The sequence below is a fragment of the Pelophylax lessonae genome, assembly GCF_965119305.1.
Source record: "Pelophylax lessonae genome assembly, chromosome: 8".
NCBI lineage: Eukaryota > Metazoa > Chordata > Amphibia > Anura > Ranidae > Pelophylax > Pelophylax lessonae.
The window spans coordinates 45,237,500-45,263,462 of NC_138775.1; the positions used below are offsets into that span (position 1 = coordinate 45,237,500).

The window sequence follows — 25,963 nt, forward strand, 5'->3', positions numbered from 1 at the left end:
TTTATACTTACCTTACCTTAACCTCTGCCTGTTGGAGTTAGAACACCTTTTCATTTTTTATGAAAAGGTGCCTTTAGTTATAATTGGATGTACTGTATTTTCATGATTGGGCATTTTGGAAAAAAAATTAAAAAAAGGATTAAAAAAAGGGTGAATTTACCCAGTAATTCAATTTATTGACAAATGATTCTAACATATGAAATGTGTATAGATTTAAACTGAAATTGATTTACCTAAAATATTTTTTATTGTATTTATAGAGATGTCAGATCATGGATCCAATGGCTACTCTGCCAATACTGATCTTAAAAATAAATTGGAGGAGACTGGTTTGGATCCTGAATACTGGCTTTCGATCATAGAAGAATGTTTGGGCATACGAAATATTAAATCATTAAAGTATACTGAGCCTGAAGACTACTCTTTGATAGAGAAAAAGGTTCGCCACCCCTGGGAAAAGAAGGCATTACATAAATTGTTTAATATACCTTACAGCTGTGTAAATATTGCTGAAGTGCAAGAAAAGAGAAACCAATGCAAAAAGGAGAAAAACAAACAAGCACATAATTCTATTGCAGAGCTAAAAAAAATGACATCTGAAGGGAAAAGTCGAAATGATGGCTTTGTTAAAGAGCATGAAAAAGAAATGTGGACAAGTCTGGGGATTCCTTCTGAATACTCTGCATTCCCTGAGAAATCATTGTCGGATAGTATAAATTACTTTGAAAAGCAGATTAACCTCAGAGAAGAGTCATATTCAAAAAAAGAAAACTTAATCGATGAAGAAGTCCTCCAACATTCATCTGGTGGCCTAGCACTAGAGGGGATTTTCCAAACCAAAAATGCAGAAGATATGTTTAGGAAACGTGAATCACTTCTGTGTATCCCAGAGGGCTTAAAACTTGTTGGACCAGAACAAAGTCCTGTTTTTGAGCAAAAAGAATTTACCTCTCAGAAAACAGAATCAATTTTTTGTAAAACAGTTGAGAAAATTGGGTTAAGTTTAGGTAGCTTCATTACTGCAGGCTTCATGGGATTTGGTCTAAAAAGTAGTTCTAACTATAGCAATTCTGTAGAGTCTGAGCACACAAGCAAGCAGTCAGTTCAGGATGGCTACATTTGCACCACCAGATATAATTACATTCCTTTAGCATCATGTTACTTCAAAAAGGATCAGCTGAGACTTTCTCCCTCTGCATTAAATGCATTACAGGAGATAGAAAAGTTATTAAGCATTGATTCAAATTCACCCATATTGTCAACAAAATGCTCAGAGTTTTTCCAGAGGTTTGGCTCACATGCTAATCTTGGACCAATACATTTTGGTGGGATACTCTGGTGGAAGGCATCCATGGAAGGAGTAGACAGCAGCAAGATGGAAGAAGCAAAAAAGATGACATCTGAATCACTGAATATGTATGTGGGTGTCAGTTATGCTGGATCTGGAGGAGACATTGACTGGGCAAAAACAAATACACAGGGATCTGTGCATTTTTCACAAACATCCAGCCTTCACAAAGATGTTCAATTGTCAGTTACTAAAACTGGAGGCCCATCAGAGGCGGATTCTCTCCCACAGTGGAAATCTGGTTTAATAACCAGTAACAAAACCTGGAGTGTCATAGATCGTGGATTTCAGCTGATACCAGTATGGAAGATTATTGTGGACAATCACAAGAATGACTTTACAGATAATTTAAAACTTGCTTCATGTTTGATTGACCATTACAGGTCAGAGACAGGTCTCACCACAGAAGCGATGATTGGCGAAAATGTACCAAATGCTTTAGAAAAAGCAAATTTATTCTTGCAGGGTGTGACGTTCTGGGATGTGAATAATGCAGAAAAACACTTACAAGACTTAAATGACTTTAAAGTGGAACTTTGTAAAACATCAGGAAGTTACAGTGCTTGGAAAATTATTTGTCTGTCAGATAAAAACCTGCAAGCATTTTTAGAAAGTATTGTTGATGAATACAAAGACAAATCTACAGAAGACACAAATCTTATAAAAACTTTATTAAAATCTTTAGTGGATCCTTACATTTATTCCATTGAAAACTTTCCCAATGCTTCACGTATTATGAGATGGATATATGATTCTGACAAGGATGAGCTTGATAGAATTACTGTATCTGATTTTGAAGAGCTTATTGGTATTTTAAAGAATTCTATGGATGAAGTTGTGCAAGATACTGTCAAAATAAACTCATCCAGTGATGATCAACCTCAAGCAAAGATTAAAGTTACAATGAACATTAGTCGTTCATTGTATTCCTTTCTAATCACTCTAAGGAAAACTAATAAAATAGACACAGAATTACTGCTGCTCTGTATTGCCAACAACTCTGGATACTGTGTTCAAAACTACAACTTTAAAAATAATTTAGGATACCAGGAAATAAAGTTTCTAAAATATCAGATGCAAGAAACCTATAGGAAGTATACAAGCATCAGAAATCAGTGCACTGATCGGGCTCAAGCATTTGTCCTGTACACAGGCCTGACATCTGCAGGTGAATACCAAGAAATGTCTCTGGAAAAAAAAAATGAACGTCTACATTTTATGAAGAAACACATGGCAGGACACATTTCTCCTGATGTCGATAAAATTATTGAACAATATGCAGAACATCGTGAATGGTACACAATCGAAGAAGACCTCAGAGCATTTAGCTATGGGGAATCATCAAACATAGAATTGAAAAAAAATGAGATTGCCACTGAGTTGAATAATATATGCAAGGGGCAAAAAACATCTGCTAAAAATGATACAGCAACTGATTACAGCAGCATGGACAAAGACTTTTTACTATTGCTGGAGAGAATGGACCTTGAGAAATTTTACCCACAAAAAATGAAGAATGCTGATTTTCATAAGATTTATCAGCCTTCACTGGTTGAAGAAAGGTTTTCTGAAGAAAAACAACTTCCTCTCCATTTTCTGCAGAAATTACTTATGTTGGACTATCGTGCAAGATATGTGCAGTGTGAATGCAATAGTGAACCCGTCCATGCAAAGGTGGGGAGCATACAAGAAGAAGACAACATGGACACAACTGATCTTTTAGAATTTCTAGATGTTGATGAAAATGAAGATTTGGAGCAGAAAAATTCTATTCACCCAATGGATGTCCAAATGTCAGTATTTCATTGTGCTAATGATTTCATGAGACAGTATCTTTACACAAAACTTTCCTTTTGTCAGTTTGCTCTTCCAATTTTGGTAACTCTTCCTAATACAAGTACTATAGAGTTCCCACTTTGGGCTTTTCAGGATATTAAAAAGAAGTGGAAAAATAAAGGTGGAGAACCTAATGACAAGTTCATTAAGAAAACAGAGGTTCCCATCATATCCTTCATTCGCCTTGGTTCATCTTCTACCTCTAAATCACAGTTAATGAACTGGCTTATTAGTAAACAAAGGCATGATATCTTCTTTCATAGACATTGCAGAGGAAGCACACACAATGGTTTTCTGATGAATGGAGTGACAGAGATTGCCTGGTATTTTCCAGGTGGAAAAGAGGATGACACATTTGATGACTGCATTGCATTCACCAATCTACATGGTGATGCCACAGAACATGATCAGCAAGTTAAATTCTTAGAAGAAATTTCCTCAGTCATTGTCATTCTATTCACTGAGTTGGATACAAAAGGGAAAGAACTGCTACAGTGGCTATTTAAATCCTCAAAATCACTAATTTGCCTGCGTGCAGACAAAGAAAAGCTTCTTCTAAGTAAGGGACTCAAAGTACAAATAGGTATAAAAAAACGAAATGAAGCAGAATTGTTACAACAAATATCAAGAACTATACAATCTTTGTTGGCTATTTCAAAGGAAAAATATTCACTTGACACATGTGCCAGTATTGCCAGGAAATATGGATTTGTAGTGGATGAAGACAAAGAACAGTGCAAACAGGGAAGGGAACAAGCAGAGGATTTACTATCATTGTTAAGAGAAAAAAACGTATCAACCATGAAGAATGAATTTCTGCCTTTACAAGGAGATCTCTGGAAAAATTGGTGCAAGTACGACAAAGAAGTGACCCGACTAAAACAAAATAATAACATGAGTATTGAACAACAGCGGAGCAACATTGAGTCTGAAAAGAAGACAATAAGAATTACACAACGTGAAAGGTCATCTCCCCTTAATCCCTTCATGAGTAATTTCCTGAAAAATCTACATTCAGACAATCAGGTCTCAAAAATGTACTTTCTCCGGTGGTTTAGCATGTGTTTAGATGATCTGTCTTCAAAAACTCTTTCAGGGCTCCACCAGAAATACCACGATAAGTGGTCCGAAATAAAAAAGGAAAAGGAAATAAAAGATAAAAATAAACAGAATATAGAGACAATGGAGAAAATATTAGAGAAATTATCAGTTGAAATTGAAGTCTCAACTTTTGGCCTTGAACACATTCTAAGAGAAATTGGACAGATATATGAAGCTTCAGAAACGTGTACTAAAAAGAATACACATTTTTTCAAATTGCCAAAAATTGCAGCCAATCTCATGGTCTCAGGGCATCCAATTGAGCTGATGGATGGTGATGCTGCACACGTACCACTGAGATGGATTGGAGCCATTCTGGATGAACTGATTAAAATATTGGGAGATAAAAAGCTGTATGTCCTCTCTGTATTAGGTATACAGAGTACTGGAAAGTCCACTTTACTCAATGCTATGTTTGGTCTTCAGTTTGCGGTGAGCGCTGGCAGGTGTACTAGAGGAGCATTTATGCAGCTTTTAGAGGTTGAAAAAGAACTCAGACAGGAAATGAACTTTGACTATGTGCTAGTCGTGGATACAGAAGGACTTAAAGCTGTTGAGCTCTCAAAAAAAACTACACTTAATCATGACAATGAACTGGCTACTTTTGTAATTGGCCTGGGTAACCTGACATTGATCAACATATTTGGGGAAAATCCTTCTGAAATGCAAGACATCCTACAGATTGCTGTTCAAGCATTTTTGAGGATGAAGAAAGTCAATCTACAACCCAGTTGTGTATTTGTTCATCAAAATGTTGGGGAAATAACAGCCAAAGAGAAAAACATGGAAGGAAGGAGACGGCTTCAAGAAAAACTAGATGAAATGACATTGTGTGCGGCACAGCAAGAGCAGTGTGATGTCACATGTTTCAACGAGGTCATCAAGTTTGATGTAAACACACATATTCATTACTTTGCCCACCTCTGGGAAGGTGACCCTCCCATGGCTCCACCAAATCCAAGTTACAGTCAGAATGTTCAAATGCTAAGACGGATCATACTAGAATCAGGAAAACAGGAAGGGCAACGCAATGTTTTGAATATCTCTGCATTCAAAACTCGAATAAATGATTTGTGGAACGCGTTGCTTAATGAGAATTTTGTATTCAGCTTCAAAAATTCACTTGAAATTGCTGCATACAAAAAACTGGAAGAAAAATACTGTCAGTGGACATGGAAATTAAGGGAACACATGTTGACGCTTCAAATTAAATTCTGCAATCAAATTTACAAAGATGAACTAAAGCAGGTTGATAAGATGTCTTTAGAAAAGCAGTTTGAAGAAATATACAGCACAGTCCTAGGAGAGCTTAAGGCATTTTTTGATGGTGATAGGGACAGAGAGGTGTTAACTCAATGGAGAGCAAAAACTGAAATAAAAGTGAATGCAGTCAGAAATGAATTGATAGAAGAGATCCATAAAAAATCCAAAGAGCTCATTAAATCAAATAACAACAATAAAACCATAAACCAACTGAGTGAGAAATATGAAGATAAAATGTTAGCTGAAAGCAAGAAACTGGCCCTATCTTTGCAGGGAAAAAATACCACTGAAGAGGAATTGAAAGAAAAATTCAACACACTGTGGAATTCTTTGATCATTACGGTAAGGGAGGAAACATTTACTCCCGAACCACCACAAATCAAATGCGATTTACAAAATGTGTTACTTGAACACTTCAAAAATGAACCCAATATAGCTGATACAATTAAGGATTCTTTCCAATGGAAGAACTTACTACAAGAATTCACTAAATATGTTGCAAGCAAACGAAAATTTCTATCGTGGAATAAAAATCTTTCTGATGATGATCAGAAAACAATAAAACGTATAATACCAATTCTAAACAAGAGAATGGATAAATACATGAATGAAAAAATGGAGAAAAAAATAGATTATCAGAGTGTTTTCTTCCATGAACTTCTGAATATTATAATATCTGAAATAAACATCACTCTAGAAACATTTAAATTTAGAAAGGAGTTTACATTGTACGCATCACTGTTCTTGTGTCAGGAAGCAGCCTGCAGATTTCACACGATTTCTGAAGCTTTTAGAAAAGCGAATGACCCCCTTGTTTACCTGGGAAGTAAGAAAAATGAATTTTGGAAAAGTTTTCAAATCTCCTGTGAGGGAAAAAAACAAATCACAACATTGGCAGATTTCCTGTGTACCAAATTGGAAGAGGCCGTCCAGGAAGGTGTCTATGAGAAATCTGCAATACACTTAGCTGGGGAGGTAAAGAGTAACCATCAAGCCTTGAATGGAAACAGATCAAAACTAGAGTTCTGTCTGCTCAAGTCACTGGCAGAGGAGGAAAACTTTCAGCAGTATAAAGACTATATTAATGATCCACAATCTGCAAGTGCTGATTTTATTCAAAAGTGTGTTGAACAATATTGTAAAGACAAGAAGAACATATCAGAAATTCTAAACACTAAGCTGGATGAATTTGAGAATATTATATTAAAGGCCATCAACAAATCAACTAAAATAGTCAATGACAAACAGGGTGATATCAGTGAATGGCTGGATACTTTCTGCTCTCAGCTTGGAAGTGATTTGAAGCTGTCAAGTAATGATCTCAAAAGTGTGAAATATCAGAATATAAAGGATACAAATTTTTTGAAGGAGGCAATGACAAAAGCTCTGAAAACTGTGTTGAAAAACCTCAAAGATTTATTTTCTAAATGCGATCTTACCCATCTTGTAAAAATGATTCATGAAAATCTATCTGAGCAGTTTGCTAGGTGCTGGGCACAGTGTCCATTCTGTAGTGCTGTATGTACAAATACTTTACCCGGGCATGATGGAGATCACAGTGTTACATTCCATCGTCCTGCTGCTCTAAAGAGTTGGAGATATGAAGGCACAAATCAGTTTTGTCTTAATATCTGCACCAGTGTTGTGTCCAGTGATCTACATTTTAAATGTGGTGATGACCGATATCTTTACAGATCATACAGAAGTGCTGGACATCCTTACAATACCTGGTCTATTACTCCAGACAACACATCATTGTCTTACTGGAAATGGGTGACTTGTTTCTTCCAATGTGACTTTGAAAACTATCACAACCTAAAATTCACAGGCCTTGGGGCTATTCCATCTGAGTGGGCTAATATAACAAAAAATGAAGCAATTGAGGAACTTATAAAAAATTCGTAAATTTCTATAATAAAATTATCCTGACACATTGGATGGACATTTCTAAGAACCTAAAGACATACTTTATATTTAACCCTTAGGAAAGTTTAAAGGCAACCTAAATGGAAGATTTATTTTTAGATGGATTGTACATATGCAGAGAATTGGATACGGTCATGATCCTTGTTCTGAAGGTGAAGGAAGACCTGTGAAAAGCAGCTTATCTATTAGTGTACAGAATGACATCTACAGAAGATATTTCCAGCTCACTACCGCTCACATACAACTCTGCACAGTGAAAAAAATGGCCACCAAAAACAATTCTGAAGATTTAAATCTGAAAATCATCTTAATAATTAAGAAGAACATTTTGATTAAAGCTGTACTTTAGGTATGGGTATTTTTACATAGTTACATTGGTCCAGTGTAAGTATGCGTGTGTCATACCTGGGTGATTCCAAAGAAAGCTAAAAATCTTTGTAATAATCCCCACTACTACAGTGATTGCCGCTAGCTTCTGGGTCCTGTGCTGAATTGCTGCACTGCTGCTTAGTGAACACAGGAGGTCACTCGCTCGTCACAGCTCACTCAGAGAACACTTTGCATTTTCTCAATTAATGCAAAGTGTTCTCTGATTGGATGAGGTGGGGATTGTGATACCACCACTCCACCTCATCCAATCATTCTAAGCTGGGTCAATGTATCTATGCAAAAAATATTCATACCCGAACTTTGGCTTTAGGTAATTGAAGGAAGAAAAACTGTGTGGACCTACAGTATATACTTATGCTTCTTTTTTCTTTGATCTGTATTAACATGCACAAAAATATATACCAAATAATCATATGTGTGTTATCTTTGTCTTTATTTTTAAAACATTTATTCTGCAGTTTTTCCATTATAAAGCTTGTTTATAAATGAAAATATAAAGGCTGCCCTTGCAAACCTGCCTTAGAAAAATGCTTATTTCCTGGCTGACCTTGGCTTTTTAGGAACCCTATATTGAAAGAAATACAGAGACTGCTATTGCCGACCTTCTTCTGAAAATGTTAGTTGCCTGGTTGACTCTTGCTTCAATACTTTAAAACCCTGGGGTTGGTTTACTAAAGGGAAACAGGCTTTTCACTTTGCAAGGGAATTGTCATTTTGTAAAGGAATTTTACCTTAGCTTAGCGAATGAGGTGCTGACTCCTATTGTCCAATCACGTGTTTTTAATTTCCTTGCACATGAGTGGGTATTCTTTGCAAAGGGAATTTCATCACATTTACTAAGCTAAGAGGAATTTCCCTTGCAAATTCAACAGCCTTTTTGCATTTAGTAAATTAACCCCACTGACCTAACAAGAAAACAGATCAGGAAAGTCAGACTGAAGTTTTCCCTCGTGAAACCATTGTGTGTCAGTTTCTTAGAAAGTATTGAAGCCAATGGATAACAATGACAGCCAGTGAATTAGTATTTTCAGGAGGAGAGGTAAAAAATGGCAGCCCCAAAAATATAAGTTTATTTTAGTATTTTGTGAATAACAGACCTAGAATAAATACAAAGAGCAGATGCTCTTATCCCTAGATATTCTTCTCTTTCTGCCTACTTATCCCTAGTGTAGCACCCTCTAGCGTGTGCTAGAAGTAAGTGTAGGAGAAAAGCATATTGCTGGCCAGGAATAACCAGATTTGTGGAATTGGGTCAGGGTTATTTGAGGCCAGGGCTGGGTGACTCCTCTTGGCAGCTCTCTCTGGTACCTCTCCCTGGTCTAGAAGGTTTGAGAATATTCTAGAACTAGAAGGTGGGGGTTAGGAGGGGCTGCCATGAATATTTGTGGGGCCAATCCCCAGAGGCAGGCCAGCACGGGGCTGAGACGATTCCTTAAATAGACATGGGCCATGCCAGCAGGGACAGTCGGGTAGAAGATGGACATTCGGTGTTAAGGAGACTTGGTGGCCCGTGAGAAGTACCCCCTAGTCTGGGGGGGGGGTGACCTGCCTTGGGCCTGGGCTCAGGTGCTGGAAGGATCCTGCCAAAAACACAAATGGAAGAAGCTTTCCTGGAGGCATGGGAGCAAGAGAGGACAAAGTGAGTAGTGCAACACTGTGGGGACAAAGTCTCCCATGAAGACAGCAGTGTGCTTAAATCTTCTATACTTTCCCTGGGAGATTTCCTGAGAGTCAGCCCGAAGGGCCAAGGAAGAACAAATTGGGCAGGCTGGTGTAGAGAGTCAGCCAGGAGGGCTAGTGAAAGATGCAGCCAGGTGGACTGGCATTGCCTGAAGTAGTGGTGCCTAAGATCAGTTGTCAGGGTCCGGACTGGTAGCAGGAGCGGTGCAGGGAGTGGATCCGCTGTGTCAGTGAGGGATTGGCGTGGACCGTACCGGAGGATCGGTTCTAAGTAGTTACTGGTTTTCACCAGAGCCCGCCGCAAGGCGGGATGGGCTTGCTGCGGCGGTAACTACCAGGTCGTGTCCTCTGGTAGCGGCTCAACCTCACCGACTGCTGATATAGGCGTAGTACAAAAGGGACAGGCAGAGGCGTAGTCAGACGTAGCAAAGGTCAGGGCAGGCAGCACAGGTTCAGAGGCGATAGTCGTTAGCAAAGGGTTCGGCAACAGGCAAAGGATTACACAAATAACGCTTTCACTAAGGCAACAAGGCAACAAAGATCCGGCAATGGCTGGAAGGGGCAGGTCACTTATATAGGAAACAGGAAACAGGAAACAGGTCACAGGAAACAGGTCACAGGAAACAGGAAACAGGTCACAGGTCACAGGTAACAGGAAACAGGTCACAGGAAACAGGAAGGGAGGTTTGGACCAGACACCAATTACTGGTGCACAGGCCCCTTAAATTTCAAACGACCTGCGTGCGCTCGCCCTATGGTGCAGGGGCGCGCGCTCCGGGAACCATGTGAGCGGGGAGCGGTGGAGGGAGCCGGAGCGGGCACAGGTGAGTGGATCTGGAACGAACGCTGCGAGCGCTCCGGTCCAGAAGCAGGGACCGGAGCGCTCAGCGTTACAGTACCCTCCCCCCTTTGGTCTCCCCCTCTTTTTGGTACCCAGAAACCTGAGGATGAGGTTACGGTCCAAGATATTCTCCTCTGGCTCCCAGGATCTCTCTTCAGGACCGCAGCCCTCCCAGTCCACCAAAAAATATCTTCTCCCCCTGACCAATTTAGAGGCCAATATCTCCTGAACGGAGAAGACATCCGAGGTACCGGATACAGGCGTGGGAGGAAGATTCTTGGGGGAAAAGCGATTAAAGACCGCAGGCTTGAGGAGGGAGACATGAAAACAGTTGGGAATTTTAAGGGAGGGAGGGAGATGGAGTTGGTAACACACAGGATTGATCCTCTTCTTGACCTTGTAGGGTCCCAAATAACGAGGACCAAGCTTGTAACTAGGAACCCTGAAGCGGACGTACTTGGAGGAGAGCCAAACTCTGTCCCCAGGAACCAGGACAGGAGGAGACCGACGTTTCTTGTCCGCTTGGATTTTCATGCGGGATGAGGCCTGTAAGAGGGACAGGCGCGTCTCACGCCAGATGGCAGAAAAGTCTTGCACCAGGTCATCCACTGCAGGTACACTGGAGGAGGAGGATAACGGCAGAGGAGGCAGAGGATGACGACCGTAAACCACGAAGAAGGGAGACTTGTTGGTGGCGGAAGACTCTTTGTGGTTATAGGAGAACTCTGCCCAAGGGAGGAGGTCGACCCAATCGTCTTGACGGGAGGAAACGAAGTGGCGAAGGTAGTTGCCCAAGATTTGATTGACCCGCTCTACTTGTCCGTTGGTTTGGGGGTGGTATGAAGAAGAGAAATCCAGCTTGATTTTAAGCCGTCCACAGAGAGCCCTCCAGAACTTGGACACAAACTGGACTCCTCTATCGGAGACAATATGTGAAGGCAGGCCGTGTAACCGGAAGATGTCTCGGAGGAAATGCTTGGCCAACTGAGGTGCGGATGGTAAGGCTGGCAACGGGATGAAGTGCGCCATCTTCGAGAAGCGATCTACGACGACCCAAATTATAGTTTTCCCGTGAGATGGTGGTAGGTCCGTAACAAAGTCCATCGCGATATTGGACCAGGGGGTCTCTGGTATGGGAAGTGGCTGGAGAAAGCCGGCGGGTCTTTGGCGAGGGGTTTTGTCTCTGGCACATACAGAGCAGGACTGTACAAATTCAGAGATGTCCTTCTCCAAGGATGGCCACCAATATCTCCTGGAGATAAGTTGTAGAGTCTTTCGGACGCCAGGATGTCCTGCGAGAAGAGAAGAATGTCCCCACTTAAGAACCTTTAGGCGAAGACGGGGAGAAACATAGGTCTTTCCGGGAGGGAGGTAACGCAAGTCTATAGGTGCCACGGTGACCAGACATTCCGGGGGCACAATGTGCTGTGGCTTGACTTCCTCTCCTGTGACATCAGACGAACGAGAGAGGGCATCGGCCCTGAGGTTCTTGCTCGCTGGACGAAAGTGGATCCGGAAGTTAAATCTGGCAAAAAATAGAGACCAGCGAGCTTGGCGGGGATTTAGTCTCTGAGCAGACTGGAGGTAAGATAAATTTTTATGATCCGTGTAGATGTTCACGGGATGTACCGATCCTTCCAGTAAATGCCGCCACTCTTCCAAGGCCAGCTTGATGGCGAGTAATTCTCTATCCCCAATAGAATAATTTCTTTCAGCGGGAGAGAAAGTCTTAGAGAAAAACCCGCAAGTAACCGACTTGCCTCTCGTAGTCTTTTGCATGAGCAAAGCACCAGCACCAACAGAGGAAGCGTCTACTTCCAGGTAGAACGGCTTAGTAGGATCCGGTCTGGACAGAACTGGGGCGGTGGCAAAGGCAGACTTAAGAGCGCTGAAGGCCTTCTCGGCCTGGGGCGGCCAAGATTTCGGGTTAGCCCCCTTCTTGGTTAGGGCTACAATTGGTGCCACAAGGGTGGAGTAATGCGGGATTAACTGTCTATAATAGTTTGCGAATCCGAGGAATCGCTGGATGGCCTTAAGGCCAGAGGGACGAGGCCAGTCCAGGATGGCAGACAGTTTGGCAGGATCCATTTGTAGTCCCTTGGCAGAAATGATGTAGCCCAGGAAGGGAAGGCTGGTACGGTCGAACAAACACTTTTCAAATTTAGCGTAGAGACGGTTCTTTCTGAGACGGGAGAGTACTAAGCGGACATGAGCACGGTGTTGATCCAAGTTAGTAGAGAAGATGAGGATGTCATCCAAATAGACCACGACACAGGTATAGAGCAGGTCTCGGAAAATGTCGTTAACGAACTCCTGGAAGACCGCTGGAGCGTTACAGAGCCCGAAAGGCATGACTAAGTACTCAAAATGCCCGTCTCAGGTGTTAAAAGCCGTCTTCCACTCGTCACCCTCTCGGATGCGAATAAGGTTATAGGCCCCTCTGAGATCCAACTTGGTGAAGTACTTGGCGCCTTGTAACCGGTCAAAGAGTTCCGTAATCAGGGGAAGAGGGTAACGGTTCTTTACAGTAATGCTGTTGAGACCCCGAAAGTCTATGCAAGGCCTAAGGGTACCGTCCTTCTTCGCAACAAAGAAGAATCCTGCTCCGGCAGGAGAAGAGGATTTCCTGATAAACCCTCTCTGCAGGTTCTCCTGGATATACTCTGACATGGCTAGAGTCTCTGGAGGGGAGAGAGGATAGATTCTTCCCCTAGGCGGCGTAGTGCCAGGTTGCAAGTCAATGGGGCAGTCATATGGCCTATGTGGAGGCAACACCTCCGCCTGTTTCTTGCAAAAAACGTCTGGAAAATCCGCATATGGTTCAGGCAGACCGGGAGGAGGAGAAATAACAGGTGCAGACTTGACTCGTACCGACTTGAGACATCTGCCGAAACAAGCCGAACCCCAGCTTCGAACCTCTCCGGAGGTCCAATCCAGAACGGGACAATGGCGCTGGAGCCAGGGCAGACCCAAGAGGAGTTCTGAGGTGCAATGGGGTAACACAAAAAACTCCAATCGCTCAGAATGCAGGACTTCGATGTCCATCTGGAGGGGTTCTGTACGGAACTGCACCATACCGTCGAGTCTCTTTCCATTAACTGTGGAGATGAAGATGGGCTTCAGTAAACGAACCACAGGGATGTGGAACTTGTTCACCAGCGAGGCGTCGATGAAGTTACCGGCTGAACCGGGAATCCAGAAAGGCAGAGGCAGCAAAGGAGATCTTGGCGGACACGGAAATCCGCACGGGTACCGTAATGCGTGGAGAGGAGGTATTCACACCTAGCAACGCCTCTCCCACGTTGACTAGGTGCGAGCGTTTCCCTGACGCGGTGGACGGAGAGGACAGTCCTTTACAAAGTGCTCAGTACTGGCACAGTACAAACAGAGGTTCTCATCTCTACGGCGGTTCCTTTCTTGCGTGGTCAGGCGAGACCGATCCACCTGCATGGCTTCCTCGGCGGGAGGCCCAGAAGAGGGTTGCAGTGGAGGCTGGAAGATAGGCGCCAGACGAGGAAAGCGTCTGGGACGAGCACTTCCCTTTTCCTGTAGCAGTTCCTCTCGTCGCTCAGCAAAACGCAGGTCAATCCTGTTGGCCAAATGGATGAGGTCACTCAGGTTGGTACGGACTTCTCGTGCGGCCAGGACGTCCTTTATGGCGCTGGACAAGCCTTTCTTAAAGGTAGCACAGAGCGCCTCGTTATTCCAGGAGAGTTCTGAAGCCAGGGTGCGGAAACGGATAGCATAGTCTCCGACAGAGGAACTCCCCTGGGACAAGTTCAATAACGCAGTCTCTGCTGAGGCAGCCCGGGCTGGCTCCTCAAAAACACTCCGGAATTCCACAAAGAAACTCTGGACACTGGCAGTGGCAGGATCGTTGCGGTCCCAAAGTGGTGTAGCCCAGGCCAGGGCCTTCCCCGAAAGCAGGCTAACGACAAATGCCACCTTGGCTCGCTCCGAGGGGAACAGGTCAGCCGACATCTCCAGGTGAAGGGAGCATTGGGATAAGAATCCGCGGCACAACTTTGGATCACCGTCGTACTTGGCCGGCATGGACAGACGGACTCTAGAAGTGGCGGCGGCCACAGGCTGCGGTGGTGAAGCAGGTGCAGGCGGTGGAGGCGGCTGCTGCTGTGCTGGAAGAAGCTGCTGCAGCATGGCGGTCAACTGTGCCAGCTGTTGACCTTGCTGAGCGATCTGCTGCGACTGCTGGGCCACAACTGTAGTAAGGTCCGCGATACTAGGCAGAGGCACATCAGCGGGATCCATGGCCGGATCTTACTGTCAGGGTCCGGACTGGTAGCAGGAGCGGTGCAGGGAGTGGATCCGCTGTGTCAGTGAGGGATTGGTGTGGACCGTACCGGAGGATCGGTTCTAAGTAGTTACTGGTTTTCACCAGAGCCCGCCACAAGGCGGGATGGGCTTGCTGCGGCGGTAACTACCAGGTCGTGTCCTCTGGTAGCGGCTCAACCTCACCGACTGCTGATATAGGCGTAGTACAAAAGGGACAGGCAGAGGCGTAGTCAGACGTAGCAAAGGTCAGGGCAGGCAGCACAGGTTCAGAGGCGATAGTCGTTAGCAAAGGGTTCGGCAACAGGCAAAGGATTACACAAATAACGCTTTCACTAAGGCAACAAGGCAACAAAGATCCGGCAATGGCTGGAAGGGGCAGGTCACTTATATAGGAAACAGGAAACAGGAAACAGGTCACAGGAAACAGGTCACAGGAAACAGGAAACAGGTCACAGGTCACAGGTAACAGGAAACAGGTCACAGGAAACAGGAAGGGAGGTTTGGACCAGACACCAATTACTGGTGCACAGGCCCCTTAAATTTCAAACGACCTGCGCGCGCTCGCCCTATGGTGCAGGGGCGCGCGCTCCGGGAACCATGTGAGCGGGGAGCGGTGGAGGGAGCCGGAGCGGGCACAGGTGAGTGGATCTGGAACGAACGCTGCGAGCGCTCCGGTCCAGAAGCAGGGACCGGAGCGCTCAGCGTTACATCAGTGGCCACAAGGGGAGCTGATTCACTTTAATTGTGCTACTTTTAAAAGGACTTGACTGACAATAGGCCTGTCAGCTCCTTCAGGAGTGAACTAGCAGGAGCTGGGCAGAGGAAGAAAGGAACAAAGTGTTTGCAGGTGTAAGGCTAAAGAAGTGGGAGCTGTATATAGGAATCTGTATATAAGAGACTGTATATAGGAAGCTGTCCCTGAAGATCTTTTTCAAGTTAAGTGGGCACCCCATAATCTCCCATCCCTATCCAAGTTGTTAAACCCCTAATAAACAACAAAAACAAAGCTCTGGATTGTTCTCTGACTCTGAGTTCCTGTGAAGATTCAGTGTGCTTGGCTGTGCGGGAGTAGGGGATCCTTAACTTCAGCAACCCCCACGGGGGTAGTGCTACACTAGTTTACACAAGTTTATGGTCCATCTTAACCAAAACAGTTGGGGCATTAGGTTTACCTATTCCTGGAGTACTGTGTCAGTACATTACCTTGATTTAGTCATCTCAAGAAGAGGGAATGGATTCGTAACAAGTGCCTACCACAAACCCACAGATAAGAACGGGTTTATCTCACTCGATAGTTGCCATCATCCAGCATGGCTAAAGTCTATTTCCAGAGGGCAATTCAGGCGGATACGAAGGAATTGTACAGAACGTTCTGACTATCACACTCAAGCAGAAATTCTAAAACAACGCTTCACAGAGAAGGGCTATGATCCCATTACATTGGACAGAGAGATGAAGGAGTTAGAAGATTGCACACAAGTAGAACTGACCGTTCAACGCGATGAAGGAACAACTAAGAAAAGTTTTGACTTTGCTTTCATCACGCAGTTCTCGGGCAACTACAGATGGATGAACCATGTTTTTCGTAAACATTGGAACATATTAAGGCAGGATAAAGTATTAGGTCCAGTCCTCCCTACGGGTCCGCAGATGATCTTCAGGAAAGCCAAAAACCTGAAGGAGACTATAGCTCGGACATATGTAGAACCACCTGTAACCCCAATCCTCTTTCCCAACCTCAAGGGGTATTATCCATGTAAAAATTGCAATCTCTGTCGAAGTGCTAAGACCAGAAGGACCAATTCCTTCACATCAACTGTCACTGGAGAAAGTTTTCCCATAAAAGACTTCATTACCTGCCATACTAAAGGGGTCATTTACCTTGTGACCTGCAGCTGCAAAAAACAATATGTAGGCAGGACCATCAGGACAGCTAGTATCCGCGTTTGTGAACACCTGGCAAACATAAGGAAAGAGTTTCCAGGTCACAGCTTATCCCAACATTGTGCTATATACCACCACAAAAAACATCATGATTTAGAGGTGGTAGTAATAGAGAAATATACTCCCCACTGGCGAGGCAGCGATTTGAGAAGGACTATATCCAGAAGGGAAACCTTCTGGATTTACCAGCTGAAGAGCTCCCGCCCCCTAGGACATAATGTAGATCTTGACATTAACTCATTCATTAATAATAGGTGAATGGTTTAGAGATCCGCCAAATCTTTGCTCCCTTTTCCTCTTTACACTTAGTGACACATCTTGTTCTGGTAACAGGCAGGTCATTTATTTATTGGCTTTCTTTTTCTTCTTTTACCTATTGCCCAAATCATGTTTAATTTGAGGTAATATTTTATTGATTTTATTATTTTAAACATGTGATTCAAATATTATTTAATATTGTGTAAAATTTATCTACCTGCCTACATTGATGGCAGGGTTTTACATTGTTTTATTGTATAACGGCTGCATTTAGCTGGGAAGCATTGCGGCATTTTATTTTAATTTTGTACCGTACGGAATTGTAATGGCCATTTCATATATGACCTTTTATTTGTATGTACAGTACTAGTTAGTCCAGATCCCGACTTCCTGTGGCGGCCGGATCGGTCCCCAGTACATGGGTGGCGATCGTGCTGCTTATGGTGGCGTCACGGACTTTGATCCGGATGTTTACTCTTCATAACAGGAAGTACTGGGACGGACTTCTTGTGTGAGGTCACTTCCTGTGCGCGCACAGGAAGAAGGATACTGCGGACACCGGAAGTGCATCACACATTTGCTTCTTAAGGCTGTCGTGGATTTTTTTGAACGACGTGGGCCAGAGCGGGACATTCCCTGTGGATCAGCATGCGTCCACTAGGCCCACCTCCCACACAAATGAATAGAATCCCCTGGTGTATAACAATCAAAAACATATTCATAATGGGCCCCCACATATTATAAAGGGCTCTCCCCAAGATATTCTCTCAAATATTCAGTTATGTTTTTTTTATATATATTTAAACGAGGTATGGCGCGAAGTCCAAAGTAAATGTACATGTAAGTGATTGTAAACCCTCATCTTGCAAAACATCCATTCAGTTTAAAATATAAATACAATAAATAAAATGCAATAAATAGAATGGAAAAGGACGTCTGCATACGCTGAGAGCTTGTGTTCCATAGAACCCACAGGAACTCCCCTAGTGTTCAGGTTAGATCTTCTGCAGCAGCGGTTCCAAGACCAGTGTGAACAGGAGGAGTGAAAGGGGACACCCCTGTCTCATACCATTCCATATGTAGAACACCAAGGAAAGGCAGCCGTTCACTCTAACCTGAGCAGTAGGGGACGTGTATAACGCTGAGATCCAGTGCAACATATGTTGGCCTAGACCCAACCTCACCAGCACTGCGTTAAGGAAGTCCAAGTTGACGCGATCAAACGCCTTCTCCCTGTCGGTAGATAGTATCAGGTAAGGAGGCAAGTGGTCCTGCGTAAGCGCCCAGTGAATGAGCTGGATAGGCCTAATAGAATTATCCCTAGCCTCACAACCTATGATAAAGCCTGTCTGATAGGCATGGATTACATTGGGAAGAACTTTAAATAGTAAGCCTTCATAAAGCCATCGGGTCCTGGGCTTTTCCTGTCAGGGAGGGACTTTACAGTGGCCAACAATTCCCTTATGGATATAGGGAGCTCCAATCCAGCATGCTGCTCAGAGGATAGGTTGGGAAGACCTGAAGAGGAAAGATAGGCCTCAATTAGGATCGCTTAAGTGTTACATTTGTATGAGAGGAGGCAGAGTCCAGGTTGTACAGGGCTGCATAATAGTTGCAAAACAGCAAAGCAATTTTCGAAGTATGCTGTACGGAGAGTGCAGTTTGTGAACATGACTACTGGCATGATGTTTACGAAGCACCCTCGCTAGCATCCTGCCAAACTTGTTACCATGCTCATAATACTTATGAGCCACATAGCGTAACTGTCGGTAAATTCATCAGTCCAAAAGTTTGGAAAAAAAACGCACGTAATTCTGTCAGGCGGCGAAACGCCTCGGGGTCTGACATTTGTTTGTGACACAGCTCTGCCTGCTGCAAAGCCCTAAATACTCCCTGGAAATCTGCCTGCCTCTCCTTCTTTAATTTAGTGCCCCAAGCAATAAGGGAGCCTCGCACTACAGCCTTATGACCTTCCCACAGAATACCATCACTGACCTCCCCATTAGCATTCTCCGCAAAATATTGGGATAGAGTCTCCCTAATCCCTGAAACCACCCCCAGATCATCCAAAAGGTTCTCCTTTAACCTCCAGGAATCCGCCGCCACAGAAAAAAAAGAGTTTAGGAAGCCCTGACCATGTTTTACTTACCCCCGCGGCTGCGAGGAGGCTCTCCGGCACTGGGACATCATGATGGGTACTGTGGATTAGCCGAAGATCCCCCGCTATGCGTTGATTCAGCTGCAGTCTGCGAGGAGCTCTGGAGTCTTGCCTCCTCACGCGGCCATGTCCAAGCCACACCCCCAAGTGAGGTATGTTTACCAGTTCTTGCCCACCCACAGTTCATTTACAGTGGATGGGCTGCACAGGCAGGCTGAATCACGTATATGTACACATCCAGCCTGTTCCAGGTTAGGGCATGCATGCGCATGACCCTTGCTAGCCCGTGCTATCACAGGCTACAGTGGGATTTTGTCATCAGGTCAGTGATTCATGGCTGAGACCTGCTGATTGGCTTGTAGGTAGAGTTCAGTGTGGTGTGGAGGCAATAACTTACACGGGCAGGTGCAATTACAACTAAGTAATGCAGTAACAGATTACAATAAACCCGGTGGAAAGGCCACCAAGCCGGGTACACTCACGGATCCAGTAGCAGGACAGGAGTAGATTTCAGCCAGAATGACAGCGTCTGTTGAGAGGGGCAGAATGTAGCCTGGCCATCTAGTGCTCAATGTCCAGAGAAGTAGTGACCCTACGCTTTCCCTCCTCATCAGGAATTTTTCACTTACACTAGTACTGTCCTTGACAGATGTGGTACCTATCCCTACTATGTCCACTTGCAAAATGTGCCCCAAGACTCAGGAGCCAGGGCCCTAAAGAGGCTCTGCTTGACCCGAATTGGCTGGCTGAGTCACATGGGGCGGCAGCATCCAGTAGGATAGCTTCCCCAGTGACCCAGGAAACCATAGAGAAACTTTTTTCCTCTGGACTTCCTCTCCAGCAACAGTGCCGCTGAGCGCCACCAGGCTGTAGCCAAGCACAGCACAGTCCTGTGTTTACAAACACATAGGGCACTGTACACAGATCAGCAATCTGACTGTGTTTAGAAAAACTGGCACATATTACATACTTGTTAGGCACACAGTTAATCACTTGATTGCTCCTTGATGTTAACCCCTTCCTAGCCAGTGTCATTAATACAGTGTACAGTTATATCTGATCACTGTATTAGTGTCACTATTGTTGCAAGTGACAGTCAGTTAGTGTTTTTTCTATACATGTCTGATGTAATAAACTTTTTTCTAGTCAGTCCAGTAAGTCATTTTCTGAGATGTAACATAAACATAGAAACATAGAATGTGTCGGCAGATAAGAACCATTTGGCCCATCTAGTCTGCCCAATATATCTGAATCCTATGAATAGTCCCTGGCCCTATCTTATATGAAGGATAGCCTTATGCCTATCCCATGCATGCTTAAACTCCTTCACTGTATTTGCAGCTACCACTTCTGCAGGAAGGTTATTCCATGCATCCACTACTCTCTCAGTAAAGTAATACTTCCTCATATTACTTTTAAACCTTTGTCCCTCTAATTTAAAACTGTGTCCTCTTGTGGTAGTTTTTCTTCTTTTAAATATGCTCTCCTCCTTTACCGAGTTGATTCCCTTTATGTATTTAAAAGTTTCTATCATATCCCCTCTGCATAAAATAAAATAATCAGCGCACGTTTGTATCCCTCTCCAGTTGACCAAACACTTCTAATCAACACATTAAAATGTATATATATATATATATAGATATATATATATATATATATATATATATATATATATATATATATTAATAAAACCCAAGTGTCCCTGCGTCCGCTTTTCCCTGTGTCCGTGGAAATGCGCTACTGCACATGTGCCGAACGAACAGCCGTTGGGACGCAGAGAACACTGCCGCGGGAAAATTGCTGTCGCGGGTGAACCAAAGGTGCTGGAGACCCCAAAATTGTACCGCAGGTGGCCAAGACACTCCCCTACAGCTGAGAAAAATTTGGGGTTTAAAAGGGCGCGGAGCAGTGACCTCGAGAACCGGGCCTCCCCCGCCATAGACTCCAATGTTAAACCTGGTCACCTCGCGGTTAGGTCACGGCCCGGTTCTCGGGGTCACTGCTCCGCGCCCTTTCATCCCAGAGCGTCTTGGCCACCTGCGGTACAATTTTGGGGTCTCCAGCACCTTTGGTTCGCCTGTGACAGCAATTTTCCCGGGAGGGGAGGTGGTGGTGGATTTGGGGGTCTTTTCCTATTGGATGATCCACTGTTCTGTGTGTGCGAGGAGCTCCCCTCCCCCCTCCTCTCTGATTTCCCACCCTCACATCTCCCCTGCCCCACACCAATCTCCAACCCGACATTTATCGTTCAATCCCCCCATACGCTACAATCCCCTCCCCATTCACTACAATCCCCTCCCTCCCCCATACACTACAATCCCCTCCCTCCCTCATACACTACAATCCCCTCCCCCCATACACTACAATCCCCTCTACCCCCCCTCACAATCCCCACCCTCCCCCATACACTACAATCCCCTCCCTCCCCCATACACTACAATCCCCTCCCTCCCCCATACATTATAATCCCCTCCCCCCCCCATACACTACAATACCCTCCCCCCATACACTACAATCCCCTCCCCTATAAACTACAATCCCCTCCCCCCATACACTACAATCCCCTCCCTCCCCCCACACTACAATCCCCTCCCTCCCCCCACACTACAATTCCCTTCCCTCCCTATACACTACAATCCCCTCCCTTCCCCATACACTACAATCCCCTCCCTTCCCCAACACACTACAATCCCCTCGCCCCAACAAACTACAATCCCCTCCCTCCCCCCACTACAATCCCCTCCCTCCCCCCACACTACAATTCCCTCCCCCCCACGCTTCAATCCCCTCCCTCCCCCATACACTATAATCCCCCCCCCATACACTACAATCCCTTCCATCCCCCATACACTACAATCCCCTCCCTCCCCCATACACTATATTCCCCTCCCCCCCATACACTATAATCCCCTCCCCCCATACACTACAATCCCCTCCCCCCATACACTACAATCCCCCCATAAACTACAATCCCCTCCCCCCATACACTACAATCCCCTCCCTCCCCCCATACACTACAATCCCCTCCCTCCCCCCACACTACAATCCCCTCCCCCCACAACAATCTCCTCCCTCTCTCCCTCCCCCCACACCACAATTCCCTTCCCTCCCTATACACTACAATCCCCTCCCTTCCCCATACACTACAATCACCTCCCCATACACTACAATCCCCTCCCTTCCCCAACACACTACAATCACTTCCCCCAACACACTACAATCCCCTCCCTCCCCCACTACAATCCCCTCCCTCCCCCCCACGCTACAATCCCCTCCCTCCCCCATACACTGTAGAACCCCTCCCCCATACACTGTAGAACCCCTCCCCCATACACTATAATCTCCCCCCCTATACACTACAATCCCCTCCATACACTACAATCCCCTCCCCCCATACACTACAACCCCCCCTCCCCCATACTACAATCCCCTCCCTCCCCCATACACTACAATCCCCTCCCTTCCCCATACACTACAATCCCCTCCCCATACACTACCATCCCCTCCAACCCCAACACACTACAATCCCCTCCCTCCCTCCACTCTACAATCCCCTCCCTCCCCCCACGCTTCAATCCCCACCCTCCCCCATACATTGTAGAACCCCTCCCCCATACACTGTAGAACCCCTCCCCCATACACTATAATCTCCCCCCCATACACTACAATCCCATCCGTCCCCCCATACACTACAATCCCCTCCCTCCCCCACACTACAATCCCCTCCCCCCCCACACTACAATCCCCTCTCTTCCCCATATACTACAATCCCCTCCCCATACACTACAATCCCCTCCCTTCCCCAACACACTACAATCCCCTCCCCCCAACACACTACAATTCCCTCCCTCCCCCCACACTACAATCCCCTCCCTCCCCCCACACTTCAATCCCCTCCCTCCCTCATACACTGTAGAACCCCTTCCCCATACACTGTAGAACCCCTCCCCCATACACTATAATCCCCCCCATACACTACAATCCCCTCCATCCCCCCATACACTACAATCCCCTCCCTCCCCCATACACTAAAATCCCCTCCCTCCCCCCATACACTACAATCCCCTCCCTTCCACATACACTACAATCCCCTCCCTTCCACATATACTACAGTCCCCTCCCTTCCCCATACACTACAATCCCCTCCCCATACACTACAATCCCCTCCCCCAACATACTACAATCCCCTCCCTCCTTCCCCCACTACAATCCCCTCCCCCCACGCTACAATCCTCTCCCTCTCCCCCCCCCACGCTTCAATCCCCTCCCTCCCCCATACACTGTAGAACTCCTCCCCCATATACTGTAGAACCCCTCCCCCATACACTATAATCTCCCCCCCATACACTACAATCCCCTCCGTCCCCACATACACTACAATCCCCTTCCCCCATACACTACTATCCCCTCCCTCCCCCCCACACTACAATCCCCTCCCTCCCCCATACACTACAATCCCCTTCCTTCCTTATACACTACAATCCCCTCCCTTCCCCATACACTACAATCCCCTCCCCATACACTACAATCCCCTCCCCCCCCCACTACAATCCCGTCCCTCCCCCCCACGCTACAATCCCCTCCCCAAAGGGACCGTGACCTAACCGCGAGGTGACCAGGTTTAACATTGGAGTCTATGGCGGGGGTGGCTTGGTTCTCGGGGTCACTGCTCCGTGCCCTTTCATCTCCGAAACCACACATTTTTATCAGCTGTAGGAGAGCGTCTTGGTCACCTGCTGTACAATTTTGGGGTCTCCAGCACCATTGGTTCGCCTGTGACAGCAATTTTCCCGGGAGGGGAGGTGGTGGTGGATTTGGGGGTCTTTTCCTATTGGATGATCCACTGTTCTGTGTGTGTGAGGAGCTCCCCTCCCCCCTCCTCTCTGATTTCCCACCCTCACATCTCCCCTCCCCCACACCAATCTCCAACACGACATTTATCGTTTAATCCCTCCATACACTACAATCCCCTCCCTCCCACATACACTACAATCCCCTCCCTTCCCCATACACTACAATCCCCTCCCTCCCCCATACACTACAATCCCCCCATACACTACAATCCGCTCTCTCCCCCCCCACACTACAACTCCCTCCCTCCCCCATACACTACAATCCCCTCCCTCCCCATACACTATAATCCCCCCTCCCCCATACACTATAATCCCCTCCCCCATACACTATAATCCCCTCCCCCCATACACTATAATCCCCTCACCCCCATACAGTACAATCCCCCCCTCCCATACACTACAATCCCCTTCCTCCCCCCTCATACACTACAATCCCCTCCCTCCCCCCCACTACAAACTTCTTCCTCCCCCACACTACAATCCCCTCCCTCCCCCCCACACTACAATCCCCTCCCTTCCCCATACACTACAATCCCCTCCCCATACACTACAATCCCCTCCCTTCCCCAACACACTACAATCCCCTCCCCCCAACACACTACAATCCCCTCCCTTCCCCCCACTACAATCCCCTCCCTCCCCCCACCCACGCTTCAATGCCCTCCCTCCCCCATACACTGTAGAACCCATCCCACATGCACTGTAGAACCCCTCCCCCATACACTATAATCCCCCCCCCCATACACTTCAATCCCCTCTGTCCCCCCATACACTACAATCCCCTCCCTCCCCCATACACTACAATCCCCTCCCCCCATACACTACAATCCCCTCCCTCCCCCCCCCCACACTACAATCCCCTCCCTCCCCCATACACTACAATCCCCTCCCTTCCCCATACACTACAATCCCCTCCCCATACACTACAATCTCCTCCCTTCCCCAACACACTACTATCCCCTCCCCCCAACACACTACAATCCCCTCCCCCCCCCCCCCATATATATAGCTCCTTCTGTTCTAAGTATACTAAATAAAAAAAAAAATATATATATATATATATATATATATATATATATATATATATATATAGCTCCTTCTGTTCTAAGTATACTAAATAATCTATATATATATATATATATATATATATATATATATATATATATATATGTATATATATATATATATATTTAATATGGGTGGAGAACACAATGATACACACATTAAAGAAATAATACTGCTCATTAATTGGTGTTGGATTGTACAATAAATCTCCCAGTGTGAGGACGTGATCAGTACAATAGTTCACATGTGGTCATTTTAAATGAAAATGTATTCAGATAAGATGGAAATGAGTTTATTAGGAATAATGGATTTTATAACATTGCGCCTGTATGATTCTACATGATTCTACCTTTATGATTCTACATGATTCTACATGATATTCTTAACGAACATTAGAGAGTACACAACCCAACTTTATGGAGCTTATTCAACAATAAAGGCCATTCAATAAAATGATGAATACCATCTCCTCTCCTATCTATTTAAACTCTCTTACCCATAACAAGGGCCACAAAATATTAACCTATTGACTCCCTTAGGCTATACCCGTATGTCCTCAGGTTAAAGTCACATCTCCCAACTGTCCCTAATTTTGAGGAACTGTCCCTGATTTGGAACAAAGTCCCTCTGTCCCTCTTTCCTCCTCATTTGTCCCTCATTTTGGTCTGATCTATATAGTTCAGAGTTGTATAAAGTACTCGAAACCCATACTTGAGTAAAAGTACAAGTGCTCGATCAAAAAGTGACTTGAGTAGAAGTGTATGTGCTCTATCAAAAAGTGACTTGAGTAGTATTAAAGTATTCAACATTTTTTGTACTTAAGTATTGCAAGTAGTTTTTTTTTTAAATTTTGCTACTCAAGTACTGAAAGTAAAAGTGCCAGTAGTTTTTTTAAAAAAATTGCTACTCAAGTACTGAAAGTAAAAGTACAAGTACTGTGTTATGTAGTTATTAAAGAAAGAAGTCAAAAGTTTGAACATGGTTCTCCCCAGCTGCCTGTGTCAGTG

The 25,963-nt window shown here is 45.1% G+C and overlaps 1 protein-coding gene across 1 annotated transcript in view; it reads left to right on the forward strand.

Annotated features, from left to right (window-relative positions):
• Window positions 1-262: 262 nt before the first annotated feature.
• Window positions 263-25,963, forward strand: part of LOC309562348 (interferon-induced very large GTPase 1-like) — a gene marked incomplete at its 5' end in the record, with an annotated part of 163,386 nt that continues 137,685 nt past the window's right edge. The window contains one exon of the mRNA XM_082266496.1: window positions 263-7,727. Within this exon, the coding sequence (XP_082122622.1) occupies window positions 263-7,453 (7,191 nt within the window). The 3' untranslated portion in view covers window positions 7,454-7,727. The remainder of the gene's footprint in view (window positions 7,728-25,963) is intronic.